Below are 16,773 nucleotides of genomic sequence, written 5' to 3'. Positions count from 1 at the left end.
ATTTTATACAAATAATTAATTTTAATGTACATATAATATTTCTCTTTTCGATAATTAAAGGACTTTTTATTTTTAAATATAAGCTAAATATAATAATCCATAGAGGCAGCAGTAGATTAGCTTATTGAAGGGGATGTTTGTCGTGTTCTTTGTAATCGTCACATATAAAACTCCACTAAGATTTTGTGAACAGATAACGAAAAATACTGGGTATATTAAAAATTAATTATTATATATTTATTTTTACTGTTATTGAATCTTGACTACTATTAACAGAAAATTTATCTAATTTAAAAAATTATGATAGTGAGATTTAAAATACAAAAATATTAGGTATATATTAAAATTTATCGTTAAATTTATCATATAAATATGTGTATTAATATATATTCTATATGAATAATTAATTTCATTAGAGATATAATCATTCAAATTACTTATGTACCATTAAAAAGAATTTTCAACAAAAAGTATTTTCATGTGGCCTGATGGGTGATGAGCAATAATGAGAATGGCACAGAAAGTTAATTACTGTTATTTATTGAACTAAAATTTGGTTTAATAAAATTTTTTAAAAATGTGTTTGTATACTTTTTAAAAGTATAAATTTTTTATTTTATATTTGATAAATAAAAAAAACAATGTATTTATATCTACATCTTTTAAAAAATTGTAGTACTTTTGAAAGTAATTAAAGTATAATTTTTAAAATTGATTTATGTTTTTTAAATTTTAAAAGTCTAATATAACTTCATATATTAGTCAATTTTTAAATTTAATGTTTAAATTTATATTTTTATATTATTTTAAATTTTAAAATTTATTTTACCAAACATAATTATTATTGTTTATATTTATTAAAAATTATTTTTAATTTAATTTACTAAATATAAATACTACACTTTAAAAAGTAAAAATTTTATTAAACTAAATCTAATTATGGTTGAAATAAAAGGCCAAAATTAGGGTCAATTTTCATCGATTAAGAAAAACTAAGGGATCGTCGATCTAAGCCATTAGATCTTATTATCTAAATAACTAAGATTAAAATACATAAATCTTTCTATTATAATTTATTTTGCCATTGGCCATCACAGTTTAAACTTATAAATTATCTAAACGGAGGTCGCAATTCATAATTAAAATTAGACTGTTGTTCTTCATTAAAAGTCTTGATTAAATGATTGTATTGTTTAATTTCTGTTTCATCTTGAATCATACGATTGTCACATTTTGATTTACATCTCTGCACTTCTTTAGGTTGTCAAACAAATTTTAAAATTTTCTAAAAAAAGTAGTATTAACTAATAAAGCACCATATTATTAAAATTTAGTAGAAATATCGATAAATCAAAAGCTTTAATTTTCTCTTTATTAGTAATATTTTTTTAATATTACAAATCACTTAAAGTAAAAAAAAAAAAGTGATTTTACGATAATCATAACACTTGTTTACATCATGATTTCTTATAAAATAGGAGCAATTTTTTTAAACAATTAAATACCATAAAAATACGACTCTCAAATGGAAAAACATAAAAGATACAACCATTTATTTCATATAGAAAATCACACATCATACACGCCTTAACAAGCTAAGCAACAAACATGAAAATAAAATTACATGACAAACTCAATAACAACCCTAATTCCAATCCACAACACTCATAATAATCTTTTCTTAATTAATAAGTCAACCACATTAATGCGATTATATAGGTGGTAAAATCATTAAATCATGGACCATTAACGATTTTATTTCCGTAGCTAAACTCCTTATTTTTTGTAGTGACACTTGCAATTATCACGAGCTAGCAAGTTGAATACCTAAATTAAACGACCTTTGGTTGTTGCAATCTAAATTATCCCCAGGGCTCACTCCCAACAATTGGCAATATCTTCTAAAGAATCCGATCCGATCTTCGACCCGAGCATCCGGCCCATGCCCACATTCAAGCCCACCATTGATTATGTTTGTGATCACACCATATCCGGGGACTCGGCCGGCCGCCCTGTCAGCATCGGACGGTGTCCATCTTCCGGTGATAACATCATGACTTGATGGCTTGTTTCCTTGTGGTGTCATCCAAAACCATATGGCTGTTTTGAATGAAATTACTGGATCTGTGGCCACTAAATCAGGATTGTTAAGAAGATCTACACCAATAGCTCTACCAGCTGGTCCATAGTTGAAGTTGCTGTAAGAATTTAATAAAGATTAGTAACATCACATTATCATATTAACATGTCACACATTAACAATATCATATTACACATCTATATATATTAAATAAATTATTTGCATCATTTTATTTAATTCAATTTAATCTCTTTCTTTCTCTCTCTCTATATTCAATTTTTTAAAAAGAATGGTCAACGTGATGATAAAATATGTCAGATTTTATATGTGATAAAAAGTGTGTAAGTTGAGTCATAATAAAAGGCAAGTAAGCATGAACATAAATTAAACGTGGCAAAAATAATGACGCTAAGATGGATGAATGATCAAATAAATAATGTTTATTGTTCAAAAAATATGTGATAGAATATCATCTCAACTTATTTGGATATGTGAAAAAAATATCTGACAAAAATTTAATTAGAATGATGCATCAGATGAAATATAGACAAATGACAAAAAATATAAAAGAGCTAAGAAGATTATATTGTTAAAGAAATCTATATATAAATAGTTTTATTGTAGACATATAACATAATAAAATTTACTAACATCATTTAATCTATGTAATTAATCATAGTTTACCTAGTAGGATAATACTTTATTATATGTTGTTACTTGTTATAAAAAATTTGTTAACTGTTTTAGACAAGATTTTTTTTAATGATAGTTTTAGACAAGATTAATTGGTAAATTCATGCATGCTATAGTAGAAAACTTACTAGGAGATTTGGATTGGTCCTCTGCCATAATATTTTTTACCAGGAGCACATGGCCATTGTGCAGAGGGGCTACAATAATCTGACTGGCTATTTTCTTGGAGAAAGCAATATCCCCAAGCGTATGGTCCATCAGGAGCACTTGCCCATCCTCCTAATTATTTAAAACATTTACATATATAATTAATTAATTAGTTAATAATAATAATAATATTAATAATAATAACCATATGATCAATAATGTACTATTCATAATTTCATATGTTCACTCGAAAATAAAGACACTTAATTTATATATACGTAATGGAGGCTTTAGTTTCTAGCTACCTAAAATATGTAAAAGTTGATTGTGATTGTTGAATGAAACTGTGTATATATCTATGTTACATAAAGAAATAGATTAGAAGTCATCCATATCCACGATGCACGCCAAAATTCAGCCAAATATCTTTTGGATAAATTTAAAATTTTTACGAGTTAATATATATAGATATTTCTTCTACTAAGTATTAGAATGTTTCTTTTTCATATTAAATGGATATTTTTTATATATTTTTTGAATTTGTGATTGTTAAAAGTGGATAGATTAATGTGAGAAAAAAGAAGAATGTTTTTATAGATTTTAATTAGGTTTATTTAATTAATTTAAAATTTTTTAGATTTTGAATTTAAAAAATTTAAAATTAATTAATTATTGATATAAATTAATATAGTTTTGTTTAGTTTTTGGGTGATAAACTTTTAGTTCCTTATACTTTTCCTTAAATATAATATATCATGTTTTAAATATAATATCCAAATCGCTTTCATGTAAATTTTCTCACCAAGTGGATATAATAATATATATGATCTTATTATTAGAGCTAGATTAACCTGTAGTTTCATGAGAAGTTTGACCCAAGAAAGCCGCAACCTCCTTTTTGCGAGTGGCATCGTCGCCGGTAGTGCCAAAGCCGTTGAAAGATCGAGCGGCGGTAATGAAAGCATTATAGGTATAGAATCCATTGGCATGACACCGTGGATCGTTACGGTACTTAAGCATTTGATCAAATATAGAGGAACTAATGACGTTTGCAACGTCGCCACCGGGTGGCGCCGGTGATGGTGGTCGTGGTGGTGAAGGTGTTGGTGGACCCCTACATTGGCTTTGACAACCTTTACTTGCTAAACAATAATCATCTGTCTCACCACACCAACCAAATTGACTACAACAATAATTGTTAGGGCATAATGCTCCACCTGCTTGTCTACCACATTGTTCTGCCTTGGCACCAAGCAACAACAATAATAAGGTTAGAGAAAGTAAATAAGGCAATTTGGCGTTTAACATTTTTTTGAGAGTAAGGAAGAAGAAGAAGAAGACTAATGTTTTGAGTGATGAGTCAATATGATTAAGGCAATGAAGGTATTTATAAGTGCGCTATACGTTAGGATACCATTAATTGATTTTTCTCTCTCTTTATTTTCTATTGTTGTTATTTGTTTATTCTCAACGTGGGCTGCTTCCACCATTGTTGATATTATAATTTACTAGTATAACATGGTCATGTCGGTTATGTTGTCTTTTTTATTATTTTTTTTAATTTTTTAAGGTACTAAAATAATTATTAGATTAAAGTATTAAAATTGTTATTATATAATGTGTAATATTTGTTTTTATGATGATGATGATGATAATAATAATACTAATAATTACAAAAGCAACTACTATTTTTAATGTGATAATCGAAGAAAAATTATGTACTTTATCATTTTTAGTAATTTACTTAATTTAAATATTATTTTTTACAATGTCTTTTTAACGAAGTATTTCAACATTTAATAATTATAAATAAATTGTTTGAGGCATTTTTCAAAAATTTATTTCATAACATTTTTATTTTTAAAATTTGATGATATGTTAATCTCATAATGGATATTTGAGACCATTTACCGTTAAACATTAAATAATTTATAATTTATAATAAGAATGTCTTCATATATAAAAAAAAAAGAAATGGATTCTCATTTCCGGTCAGTTTGGGCCAATTCAAGAAATTTGGGCTTTTTCGGTTAGGCCCAATGACAAAAATAAAAAAATTCCTGTTAGTGTAAAGGCCTCCCCAGTCCTGCAATTCATCAACTCATCATCAACACTCATCAGCCAGCCAGAGCTCACCGTCGCCGCCGGAATTTGACTGACAGAGGGTGCCGTCTCCGAACGTCTCTGCCACTCACCCTCTTCTCCTCGCCGTGGAATCTCTGCTCGGAGCTCTTCTCGTTGCCGTCGCGAACTGCTCCTGCTCGTCTGTCGTCTCCTCGCCGTAACGAGCTCTGTTCCCGGCGTCTCTCTCTTCAAGCTCTCTCTCTATCTCTACGAGGTCACTGTCAGCGCCGTGTTCCTCCGAGCTCACTCTGTCACCGCCGTTCCTCCCTTGGCGTCTCACCGGTAGGCCACTTCTTCTTCAGTTTCATATTTATTTTCTAGTTAAATTTTAAGATTCTGAGCTGAGTTTGTGTTCTGAAATTGGATTCTGAAGTTATTGTTGTAGTGATGCTGAAGTTATTGTTGGCATGAAGTTTTTTAGTTGTTGCAGTTGGTTCTGTTGTTGGCATTTACTAAACTTCCAAAATTTTTTTGATCCAATATATATCTTAAATAAATTTATATAATTCTTAATTTACAAAACAGTGCCTCTTTCTTCTCTTCGGACGGAGCTCCCGCGCTCAACACAGTATTCTCCAAATTCCACCTCACTTCAAAACTCCTCTCTCTCCGACTCCGATTCTGCGAAACCTTTTCCATTCCTACAAATGAGTGCAGGTACCATTTGCTTATTCTATTCCTCACCAAGTTTTTTATTATTATTAGGGTTTAAGTGATTTATATAAGCACTAGCTGGATTTTAATTGAAGCGCTTGAGGAACTTTTGCTTAAATTTATGTTTCTTCAAATACGAATTTTTTCTTCTATCGTGTGAATTTGGTGAAATAGTGAAGAAAATAATTGATAGTTGGTTTGATACACTTATTGATTTTAATAGGTGGCGCATTTGGTGGCAATAGAGGGCTCCGTCCAGTGCCTCCTGAAAAGGGTATTTTCCCATTAGACCACATGCATTTATGTGACCTGGTAATGCTTTAATCTTAGTTTCTCGATCTGCAACTAGTCTTAACCTATATTATATCTATGGTTATAGTTGAATTTCGAGGAATAAGCCGTTGCAACTTGTGTATTTGTTTCTGGACGATTAGTCGAATCGATAATGAGTAAATGTTTCCTTAATGCTAAAATTGATACAATCAATATGTTGATACAATCCATATATTAGAAAGTAATTAATTCTTCCCTTATTTGGTAATAAGGAAGATGTTTACAAGGAATTGTTAGGGGGATAAATTATTTCTCATCAATTTTTTGTGTGTTGCGTTTGTTTCAGGAGAAGAAAGAATATTTGGGTTGTCTGAAAACTGCGGGTCACCAGTCTGAAAAATGCAGGGACTTCTCAAAAAAGTACTTGCAGTGCCGAATGGAAAAGTGAGTCTGGCTTTTCTGTGTTATCGATATCATATTTGATTGGCTCTAGTGTTTTTCTTTGTGTAGGTTAGCTTAAGTTGGAATGTTTTTAGTGCACTGTTTCTTTTTAATCTTTGGAGCACAACATTGTGGTGTAACTCAATTAGTGTGTGGCATTCTAAAAAACTCATATTCAGCGGATTTGGAATAATCATTCTAAAGTTTTTGTGATCTGTTTGAGTGAGCATGCAGTTTTGAGAATGGGAAAAGGAGTGACCAATGCCATTAAATTCGTGTCTAATTGAGCATGTGACTAAAAAAAAGTATAATAATACGGTCACACGAATTTGCTAATTACCAATCTCCTTGATGACCTTGTCCCAAAGTTAAAAGATTAGGGAGCAGTTCTTAAAGAGTTAATGTGATCAGAAAAAAGGTGTATATTAAGGCATAAGGTTATTGTAAGATGAAAGGTAAAACAACCAATAGTTTTGAAGAAGGTTCTTTCTTCAATGGACGCAAAATTGTTTTTCAGGCTTTTAAGACTCAGTTTTAGTTGTTCTCTTCGCATAGGAGTTTGGCAACATGGGAGATTTTCGCAGAAAATTTTACAAAGGAAAGATGGAATCTAACTTCACATAATCCAAAGTATTTCTCATGGTGAAATGTAATGTTTGGAAAGTTTTATTGGTCATCTTTATCTGTTTCCATGCTCAGCGTATATTATTGATACATGATTACTGTTAGCATTATTTTTGGTATACATGGTTCTTATTCATTGGCTTCTACTTCTTACAGGAACCTAATGGCTAAGCAGGACTTGGCAGAACTTGGTTTTAAGGAAAGAAATGGAGAAACTCCTGAAGGGAAACCCACTGAGAGGATTGATAATTTGAAAGACCAATGAACCCAAAGATTTAACAATGTATATTACTTTTGGGATAAGTTTGGCAATGCCATTTCTTTAGTTTGTCATTCGATTCCTCTCGTGAAAATTTTACAAAACCATGTCATGCTCCAATTTTCACCTTTGATAGATGGAGTCAAGTATGGGACCGATAAAAGTATCTAGTTCAGTGGTAAAAACTAACACATGATAGGAGGATCTTGCTCCTGAAAACTGATGTAGTCTGGGAAAGGCAAATGATAGGTTTTTCTGAGTATCAATTTTGTACTTCAAGTTCAGAACAATTTTGTACTGAATAAGATGTGTTTCCAAACAAATTCTCTTGTCGTTATCCGGTCAACGTTTGTTCATAGAGGTAGTAGAATTCTTTGCACAATTGAAATCCATTATGAAATGACGTTAGGATTATTAAGTTGCTGCAATTTTATCATCATAACCAAGACAATTACATGATCTGATTAACTAAATATTTCTTGCAAGAAGTTTTCTTTTCTTATGGGTTTTCTTTTCCCTTTCTCTTTTTAGGGGATAGGAAGTGAAGCGTCAATAGAGATTATTCATATATTTGATAAAGAATTTTTTCTGATCTCATAAAGATATGAGTTTGATTCGATGTGGATTGTGGAGTAAGAAAAAAGGGAAAAAAGAATAGCATACTCTTAACATTAGACAAATAAAGAAACAAAATTTGAATGACCAAAACCATGAATACAACAAACTCATAAGAATTAGAAAATTGATTGACACCAAAGTCCAAATGGGTGTTTGAATCTGGAAACATGTTCATAGTTCACACATGAATCCTATGATTATCACAAGGTTACTAAAAACCTTAGCTAAGGAAAAAGGTAAATGTCAGGAGTTAAATCCAAAGGGAATTTGTAATAACAGCAGAAGGTATGTTTTAAACTCGTCTTTTCTTGTACTTGTAAGCAAAATGGTTATTTATTTGTACCTAACTATCTCTCTTTCTTTCTGTGCCTCGATGACATCGCTTTAATGCTTGCACTTATTTATAGTTTTCTAGAGAAGGGTGGTGTTTGTTTTCTTCCCTTATTTGTATCATTATCATTATTATTTTGATATACCATTTTCTATCTTCCATGGCTACACCTTTCAATATGCAGCATCAACTGTTTCATCACTTGTAAGCTTCCTTTCTTCCTTTATGTTTTATTACCTTGTTATTATTCTTAATTGTACATTAGACACAGTGCATAATGATGTGAAGTTGAAGTGTTCCCTGAAACTGATTTCTGATGTATATGATTTCATTTGTATAACTCTTTATGCATTTCTAACACGGCAAATCTACAAGTTCAAGAAGCTCATATCTAACTGCAGATCCTTCGGATTAGATATCAGAAAGAATTTAATTGTCTATTCCCTTCAACATGCCAAGTTGAATAAAGTAGAGGGCTCTTTGAATAATGGCCTGTTGGTTGGGTCCTTGTCTAGATATTACACATCCTTAAGGGAATTCTCATCGCTCGCCGAATCAGTTAAGACTCATTTTTCTTGTATTGAGGGAGTGGAGTTTAATAGAGTGGAGTACATTGTTTCGGTATTGCATGAATCTGCTAGGAGCTTTTCTAAAGCTGTTGAGTCCCTTGGAGTCTCAAGATGTGGTCCAGAACTCACAATGGCTTGGATTGGAAAAGATGTTCATGAGTGGCATAGGCGAATCGCTTACCAGGTTTTGATACTGAAATTTGCAACTACTTAATTACAACAACTGACAACATGCTTGATGAAAACTGCAATTGATTTGGAGATATTGCTATCACATGAACGAATTTTCTCTTGCATACTTTTTGGAAATGGTAACATCCATAGCTATGATTCGGTTTTGAGAACCTTGAGTGTAATCAATTCCTCATCTTCTTCCAAGGTACATGAAATTGGGATTTATGGATCTCAACTTCTTGCTTCGCTGCTTCTCCCCCATCATTCCCCGATTTTGAGCAGCAATTCGTGACGTCACTCTACAGCTCTGCTCTTGGCCCGTCGCTGCTTCATGTACGTCTCCACTCTCCTTCTCCATCACATCTTTTTCAGTTCTCACAATTGAGTTACCCTGTTAGTCTGTTTGAATTGTTTATGGTGTTAGTATCTTGATATTGTTGATGATTCTGGCTGTTAAGTTAAGGATTTGAATGCATTTGTTGTGACTTGTACTGCTATTTTAATTTACTATGTGCTTTGTGGTGAAATTGTTAATTTTCTTAGACTTGCGACTATGACAATATTACTAGAGAAAGTCTTAGGTTCTTAAATCTTGATTTCCTCCTCCTGAATTGCAATTATCAGAGATGTCTGTGGTGTGCCTCAAGTTGCCGTGCCGACTAGAGATGCTGCTTTGATGAACTTGAAATTGATGTGAGCATGTTGTCTCATCGTTTTCTTCTGCTGTCGAGCAATGCATGTAGACGTACACCAACCTTTCACTTTCGATTAGAAAAGAGAAGAAGACCAGGGCCAAGACGAGGCAGCAGCATTTGTTGTTATTGTGGTTCTGCGGGAACTTAAGGATTAGGGGTGTCAGAGGAGGAGTCCTCATCCATCGCATCCAAGTCACCCTCTTACTCCAACATGTTGGTGGAGAGTGTTAGGGATTTGGACCAACACTCGCCTCCTTGGGCTTCAGGGAAAAGCTTCTTCACATTGCCTCCCTTACTTTGAGAGTCTCGGCTTCACTCTTGCTAGGTATCTCTCCTCTCAGAACCTCCCATCCCTCATGCACAAGGTTGCATCCATCAAGCTGATCACCTCCTCATCAACAACATTCGTCGCATATACTCTCTCCTTCTTTGAGAAGCTTGAAGCCAGGCGTTGAGGCTTAAATGTCTTGCTCTTTCACATTTGATTGATTCCTTTCCTCGTTTGCTTTCACTCTCACTGGATAACCACATCATTCCTATTATCGATTTTCTCCACAATATTGGAGTCCCCAGAGTTCACATCACAACCATAATACTCTCTTTTCCGCCTATTCTGTTCTCGAATATTCAACTCCTTAAAGCTAGACTCCTCGCCTTGAAACAGGTATCCTGCCATACATTTTGTTTATTCCTTTCCTTCCATCCTCTTTTGGCACCATAACTACTTTCGACCAAGTTTTAATTGCTATAATATATGCTTTTACAGATTCATGTGGTGGATAAAGATTATATCAAGTTGTTGATCAGATATCCTTGGGTTCTATCTACAAGCATTCAAGAGAATTATGAGGAGGTTCATGGATTTTTTCTTTCTGAGAAGGTATCATTTTGTAAGGCCAATGCTTCTCTGCCTATCGATATTATATGCATTGTGACTTTATCTTTCTGTAAGTTGAGCTAATATTACTCAAATCAAATAGGACTTTAGTTTGAAGTGGTGCTTCCCTAAACATACTCTACAGCGAGACCAAAAAATTTAAATTGAGTAAGATACCAAACTGAAATAAACCCGTTTCATTGTACTTTACAAGTTAAATATCCTTTCTTAGCATCATAAATCACAACCATGTCAATGCTGTCAAAATTCCTAGTTGGCATACACTCTAGTATGATGTGCTATTGCAGTGTTTTAGGCATCAAGTTAACCAATATCTGACCTTTTAGGATTTTACAAGTTGCTGGTGGTATGATTAATTCAAGAAAATATGGTAAGAACTTTTTCAAAAACTAATTATAAAATTAATTAGTACTTACCAGATTTAATTTTGTGTAGTTGTTTCTTTAGGATCTTCATAATTATATCAGATTATGTGGAGTTTTTTAGCAGTATGTCATATCCACATGATTTTGGCTGGTTGCTTGATCCTTTTCATGCATTATTATGATTTGAATTTATTGAATGCCTATGTGCTTGTATCCATTGATGCTAGTGATACTTGTTTTATGGATGAGTTAGTATGACTAGAAAATTTATTTGTTGAAATACTAGACTAGTAACAAAAGGATTGCTTCATTATAGGTTAGAAAGATATGTATTGACTCTGCAATCAGAGGCCAACCATACCTATTGGGTTGTTCAACTGACAAGCTGAAGTCGATGCTGGATCAGTTGGCTGATCTTGGAGTTAAGGGAAATAAATTAGATAGGGTTATTGCTAAAAGCCCGCAGCTACTATTGTGTTCCAGTTAAGAAGCTTGTGTTCCATGTTGTCTGCAGGTTGTTCTGTTCTTTGAAAATATGGGCTTGGATAGAGAAATTGTTGGGAGAATTCTTTCTCGCTGCCAGCATCAATAAAACTCTTAAGAGGAAGATTGAATTCCTTTCTGATCTTCCTGGGGTAATCAGAAAGTATCCGGAATTACTTGTAACGGACACTGATAAAACCATACTGCATCAGTTTATGATTGAACAAATTGAGATTGCTTCATCTGCATATAGTTGATCCTACCTAGTTGAAAAAAAGATTAGTTCTATAGTATCGTAATTGTATACCTTCCACATTCTCTATATTTTTATAAGTTCATCTGTGATGTTCTGCAGGCTGATGTACCTGATGAAGTTAGGACTTTCGGAGAAAGAGATTGCGCACGTTTTCTCCGCTCCTCGGGTACAGTATAGAGGAGGTTTTGAGGCCAAAAATAGAATTCTTGGTGAAGTCGATGGAGAGGCCGATACGAGAGTATTTTAGCTATTCATTAGAAAGGAAGATAAAGCCAAGATACTTTGTACTCAAGGGAAGGCACATTGAATGTAGCTTAAAGGATATGCTGGCTGTGGGTCTTGGAGGGATGCTTGACCCTCCTCTCTGTTCTGAGAATGTGTTGTAAGTATCATACATCCTTTCGTAGTATTTTTTCTGGGAAATTCATCTCATCACAAGCAGATTCTTTGATATAAGGGGCATAAAATGTATATTCCACTAATTCTCAATTGCATAAAAATATAAAATATCACATTTGAGATTTTTAGAAGCAAAAAGTCTCAAGTTAGAATATCAAAATTTGGTCGTCTTAGGAATAATGTGACAGGTATATCGAAATTTGCAATTGTTTTCTTATATAATATCATGTTTAATTCAATGAAAGCAATATAGGTATAGAAAACACTGCTACGGTTCTTAAGCATTTGATCAAATAATTGAGAAATAATTCAGTGTGATGACAATAATAGCCACTTTCTAATAACTTATAAAATGTGAACACTGATCTGAACACTCAGAATTCAATTTAATTAATTTAATGATGTAGGGATTGCTGAGTATTACAAAAGATAAGAAGGTAGAGCTTCTTACCGATGAGGTTGATGGATTGAAATTCAAATTAACGGATGGTGTTGATATAGCAAAAGATGGTACCATTTATTTCACAGATGCTTCATACAAGTACTTATTAAAGGACCGCTTCTTAGACTTGTTGGAGGGTAAGCCTCATGGTAGATTCATGAGTTATGATCCAACAACAAAGAAAACAGAAGTGCTTGTCCATAATCTCTACTTCCCCAATGGTGTTGCTGTCTCACCAGATCAGCAATTTGTCATCTTCTTTGAAAGTGTTCAGTAAGTTTTACATTCTATTAGAACATTAGAACTTAAGTAAAGGTATATAAATATTATGATTTAATTTTGATATGATATTAGTGTAAATGTGATTGGATGATCGTATAAAACGTTTTACATTCTAAGTGCATCAAAATTAAGCTCTTTAATTATTTTGTTTAAGTTTATGGTTTTTTATAAAAAAGTATACAGAAACAAAAACAAGAAAATAGCAATGGATACCATAGGTGTTTATACCTTAATAACTTGCAATATAATAGAATGAATTATTTTTAAGACCAATAATTTTTGTGTTTAGATAAAGAATATTCAGAGAGTTTTTGTATTGCACCATGATTAGCATTTGCTTATAGACTAAGTACCCTTAATTGATTGTTAATAATCTTGTAATGATCCTAATAATAACAATCTTAATGGGCCAATGGACTTTAGAGTGTATTATAAAGTTAGTTATTGACTCTAATACCAAAAAGAAAAAAAAATCATATATATACACATCATTTGGATCTTTTTTCCTTCATATTATAATTTATAATTAAAACAATTATTAATCATACATGTTGCTAGAAAGTCATTAGAATTTATTGTTTTTATCCATTTCTTTACCATTAACTCTATTCCTTTAATATAATTCCTTTAGTCTAGTAATCTGACAATATATTTTATTCCTTGCTCTTAAATATTAATGGCTAATTAATGGCAAAAAATAATAAATTTTGATAGTCCTCTAGCATTTTTCTTTATTTTAATTTGAAGCTAGCATCTCATGTAATATTATCTAAATATCTCACTATTAGACCACTTCTAGTAATTTAAATAAATGCGTGAAATGTACATTTTCAAAAGAAAATTGTCTAATTAATTATTAGCATTACTTATATGGGCAAATTAATAATAAGGCTTGTACTCCATTGAAATTATATTGTATTAACCGTATATTGAGCATATATTTGAAGGTTGTTTGATTATCTATCCAGGATGAAGTGCAAGAAATATTACATAGAAGGCCCTAAGAAAGGAAGTGTTGAAAAATTCTGTGATAACCTACCTGGCTACCCTGATAACATTCATTATGATGAACAAGGTTAATATTGGATTGGACTGGGCTCGGTAAAACAATTCTCAATTTCAATAAAATTACTTTTACTTTTTACCATTAATTATATTTACCTTCAATAATCATAATTATATATGTATGGTGTTTTTATTGGTGATGGGTAAGTTGGTAAAGTAAAAAAATAAAAATAAAAATTAAAGATCTAATAATCATATTTAAAGTAGTAGAACTCGTACATAATAAAAATTATAAATTTAATAGTAATTATTATCTCATTTTATTATTTTACTAATCTTCTCATTTTAAAAGATATTTTTCTATATAAATATATAGCATTTGTGTGGTAAATAATGGAACTTCTATATATTCATGTAAATAAGGGGACAATCTCCTTCTATGCTAATAATTTTTATTCATACCAAAAAGAGTAGCAATAACCCGTCAACCTTTTCCTTGACCTCCTCCATGTTTTATGGTTTAATTAATCTGAAAATTTCTTATAATTTTACTCATTTTTAATTATTATTATTAGCTTCTAATGATTTAAAATTTTATAACTGAATTTTCGTATCATTATATAAAACAAGTTTAATTCTGTCTATATATTTTGTATTTTGTTTTTAACTTTAAATCACTATATGCTGCAAACATTATTTTTTAGTCAAATTTTTATAGTCTAAAACTTTGGTATCAATGCCTATAAGAAGAAATAACACATTATAATACTTTTTTTTTGTACTTGAATTAATGCAGGGATCAACCCCAGAACTGGATATAATATTCAGATACCCTTTGATTCAGAAGGCTTTAGGAATGTTTGCAAAGTATGTAACAAAAATGAAGGAATTATATCTGTAGATTTGGATGGAAAACCAATTGGTCACTATTCTGATCCCAAATTAGCATTCGCAAGTGGAATTAAAATTGGTGATCACATTTATTGTGGTTCCCTTTTTTATCCCTATATACTACGTCTTGATGTGAAGCAATATCCTGCTATCAACTCATCATCTTCAAAAAAATTTAAGTTATATATATTATGCACATTATTCAACTTTTTAGTTCTATATGGACTATATGTTGTATGTTGTGTACATTCTAATCTTATAATATTTGTATTGTTAAACTATTCTATTGTTTGCTTTTAATCTGGTTTTTTTTTATCAGTTATGTTACAAACTCGATTCAAATGAAGAGAAAAGTTTTTGAGATAGCTTATACATAATTGATATTCTCCTTCAGTATTGTTAAAATATCAATTATCCAAAAGACAACCTCAAATAAATCTGTAATTACACAAAAAAAATCAATAAATTCAACTACATCTAACAGCATACCTAAAATACCTATTCTACATAAACACACATAATTTTTTATAATTCAGTTTCAACCACACATAATTATTCAAAACTCCATAAAATTCAATAATCAATACTATTTGATGTCAACGGTTTTCATTTGTCTGTGTTTGAAGTTTTTGTCCACCCATAAACAACTTCAATATTATGAAATAGATGTTCCCTGCACTTTGTCTTATTTCTTAGGATTTTTTTTTTGGTTTATCCAAACGGTTCCGACTCAACAGGTTAATAACTAATCCGTCGCAGATCTGAGCTCCATTTAAAGGTCTGTACTGGCCAATGAGTTGCTGCATGCACAAAGCGGGATTCGAACTCCCAACAATTACTTAAACAGACGAGTGAGCTGACCAATCGACCAAGCCAAATTGGTTATTTCTTAGGAATCTTTGCTCCTAACTTGTTTCGTCCTTTCTATTAATCCAGTCCACTATTCCTTTGTAGTTCACAATCCTTTTTATATTTTCCTCTCTTGCATTAAACTCCTCAATCAAGAAGTCCACTATTCCTTATTTGTAGTCCACAATCATTTTTATATTTTCCTCTCTTGCATTAAACTCCTCAATCAAGAAATAAATTCTTGAATGCCTTTGAATAAAGCTTCTCCTCTTGTGTTTTCAGCTGCAACATGGTCCATCAAGCATTTAAGTTCACTTATAGAATTGTTACATACTTACATGTCTTCTCACTATGTACATATTTATCTTTGTTTTGTACATCACACATCGCCATCACACCCACTTTTTTCTTTTCCCAACATCAGCATTAACAACTATATAATCTATCATTTTTCTTTCTCACACTCATTGTAAAACTAGATTTTTAACCTGTTCCCAAGCACAATTCTAAGGTACTAACTTATTTTTAAAATTCTTTCTATTTCTATACCTCCAAACAGTCTATATAATACCAAAGAAATGAAGTATCCACTCTTTTTTTACCACGAAGTACATAAATATCTTTACTTTGATGTATGATTCTTCTCCTCATGAGCACATCTTTGTGTTCAACGCTCCTAAGATCACGAATCATATTAGCAATATCAAAAACATATTTTATCGTCGCTTTTTCGTATGTCTTTCTCATAGAGTAATGGTCATGAAACTCTTTATTGTGTATTTTTCATCCTCTCTAAATATCCACATTTATTTATTTCTGTAAAACACACTTTTCAATAAATATTGTAATTTTGTTAATTATGTTTTTTCTCTCTTAAAAAATTCTGTCATTAAAGATTCCAAACCCAAGATTTTTATCTGATCTAACTATAAAAAATGGTCAGTTATTAATAAAGTGGTCTAATGGCTGCTAAACAATTAAATAATGTGTATAAGATGTTATTAACTTATTATATTCAAATTGTTTTTATTAATGTAAAGAGAAAGAAAAACATATAAAAACATGTTGAATTTGACGGTCGAAAATTTACTGAAACCACTGTATAACTCATGATTTGCAAATAAAATTTGTGTTATGAACCCCCTTTTTTTAAGAGTGACTGCTAGATTGGATTTTCTTTTTGGAAAAAGAAGTCTTTTTTATTTTTAAAAAATTATTTAT

At 31.3% G+C, this 16,773-nt stretch overlaps 4 protein-coding genes across 4 annotated transcripts in view; 2 read left to right on the top strand and 2 right to left on the bottom strand.

Annotated features, from left to right (window-relative positions):
• The window catches only part of LOC127739665 (endochitinase 2-like), a 2,195-nt gene extending 1,103 nt beyond the window's left edge, over nt 1-1,092 (bottom strand). Inside the window, exon 1 of the mRNA XM_052256139.1 lies at nt 1,083-1,092. Coding sequence (XP_052112099.1) covers nt 1,083-1,092 — 10 coding nt within the window. The remainder of the gene's footprint in view (nt 1-1,082) is intronic.
• A 434-nt stretch (nt 1,093-1,526) lies between these two features.
• On the bottom strand, nt 1,527-4,266 carry LOC107477929 (endochitinase). Its single transcript, XM_021136851.2, has 3 exons — nt 3,772-4,266; nt 2,902-3,052; nt 1,527-2,198 (listed from the first exon to the last, which is right to left on the bottom strand). Exons 1-3 carry the CDS (start codon nt 4,226-4,228, stop codon nt 1,805-1,807), a joined length of 1,002 nt encoding a protein of 333 aa, XP_020992510.1. The 5' UTR covers nt 4,229-4,266; the 3' UTR covers nt 1,527-1,804.
• Nucleotides 4,267-5,019: 753 nt separating this feature from the next.
• LOC127743913 (uncharacterized) lies at nt 5,020-7,489 on the top strand. The gene is made up of 5 exons (XM_052256128.1): nt 5,020-5,326; nt 5,570-5,701; nt 5,922-6,010; nt 6,318-6,415; nt 7,193-7,489. Exons 2-5 carry the CDS (start codon nt 5,692-5,694, stop codon nt 7,299-7,301), a joined length of 306 nt encoding a protein of 101 aa, XP_052112088.1. The 5' UTR covers nt 5,020-5,326; nt 5,570-5,691; the 3' UTR covers nt 7,302-7,489.
• Nucleotides 7,490-8,527: 1,038 nt separating this feature from the next.
• LOC127743921 (protein STRICTOSIDINE SYNTHASE-LIKE 6) lies at nt 8,528-15,064 on the top strand. The gene is made up of 6 exons (XM_052256138.1): nt 8,528-9,320; nt 11,262-12,066; nt 12,491-12,798; nt 13,776-13,882; nt 14,609-14,937; nt 15,023-15,064. The coding sequence occupies exons 3-6, from the start codon at nt 12,683-12,685 to the stop codon at nt 15,062-15,064; spliced, it is 594 nt and encodes a 197-aa protein (XP_052112098.1). The 5' UTR covers nt 8,528-9,320; nt 11,262-12,066; nt 12,491-12,682.
• Nucleotides 15,065-16,773: the final 1,709 nt, after the last annotated feature.

Source organism: Arachis duranensis, unplaced genomic scaffold (assembly GCF_000817695.3).
Source record: "Arachis duranensis cultivar V14167 unplaced genomic scaffold, aradu.V14167.gnm2.J7QH unplaced_Scaffold_165934, whole genome shotgun sequence".
NCBI lineage: Eukaryota > Viridiplantae > Streptophyta > Magnoliopsida > Fabales > Fabaceae > Arachis > Arachis duranensis.
The sequence above is the reverse complement of the archived record's forward strand: the minus strand, read 5'-3'. Positions and strand labels throughout refer to the sequence as shown.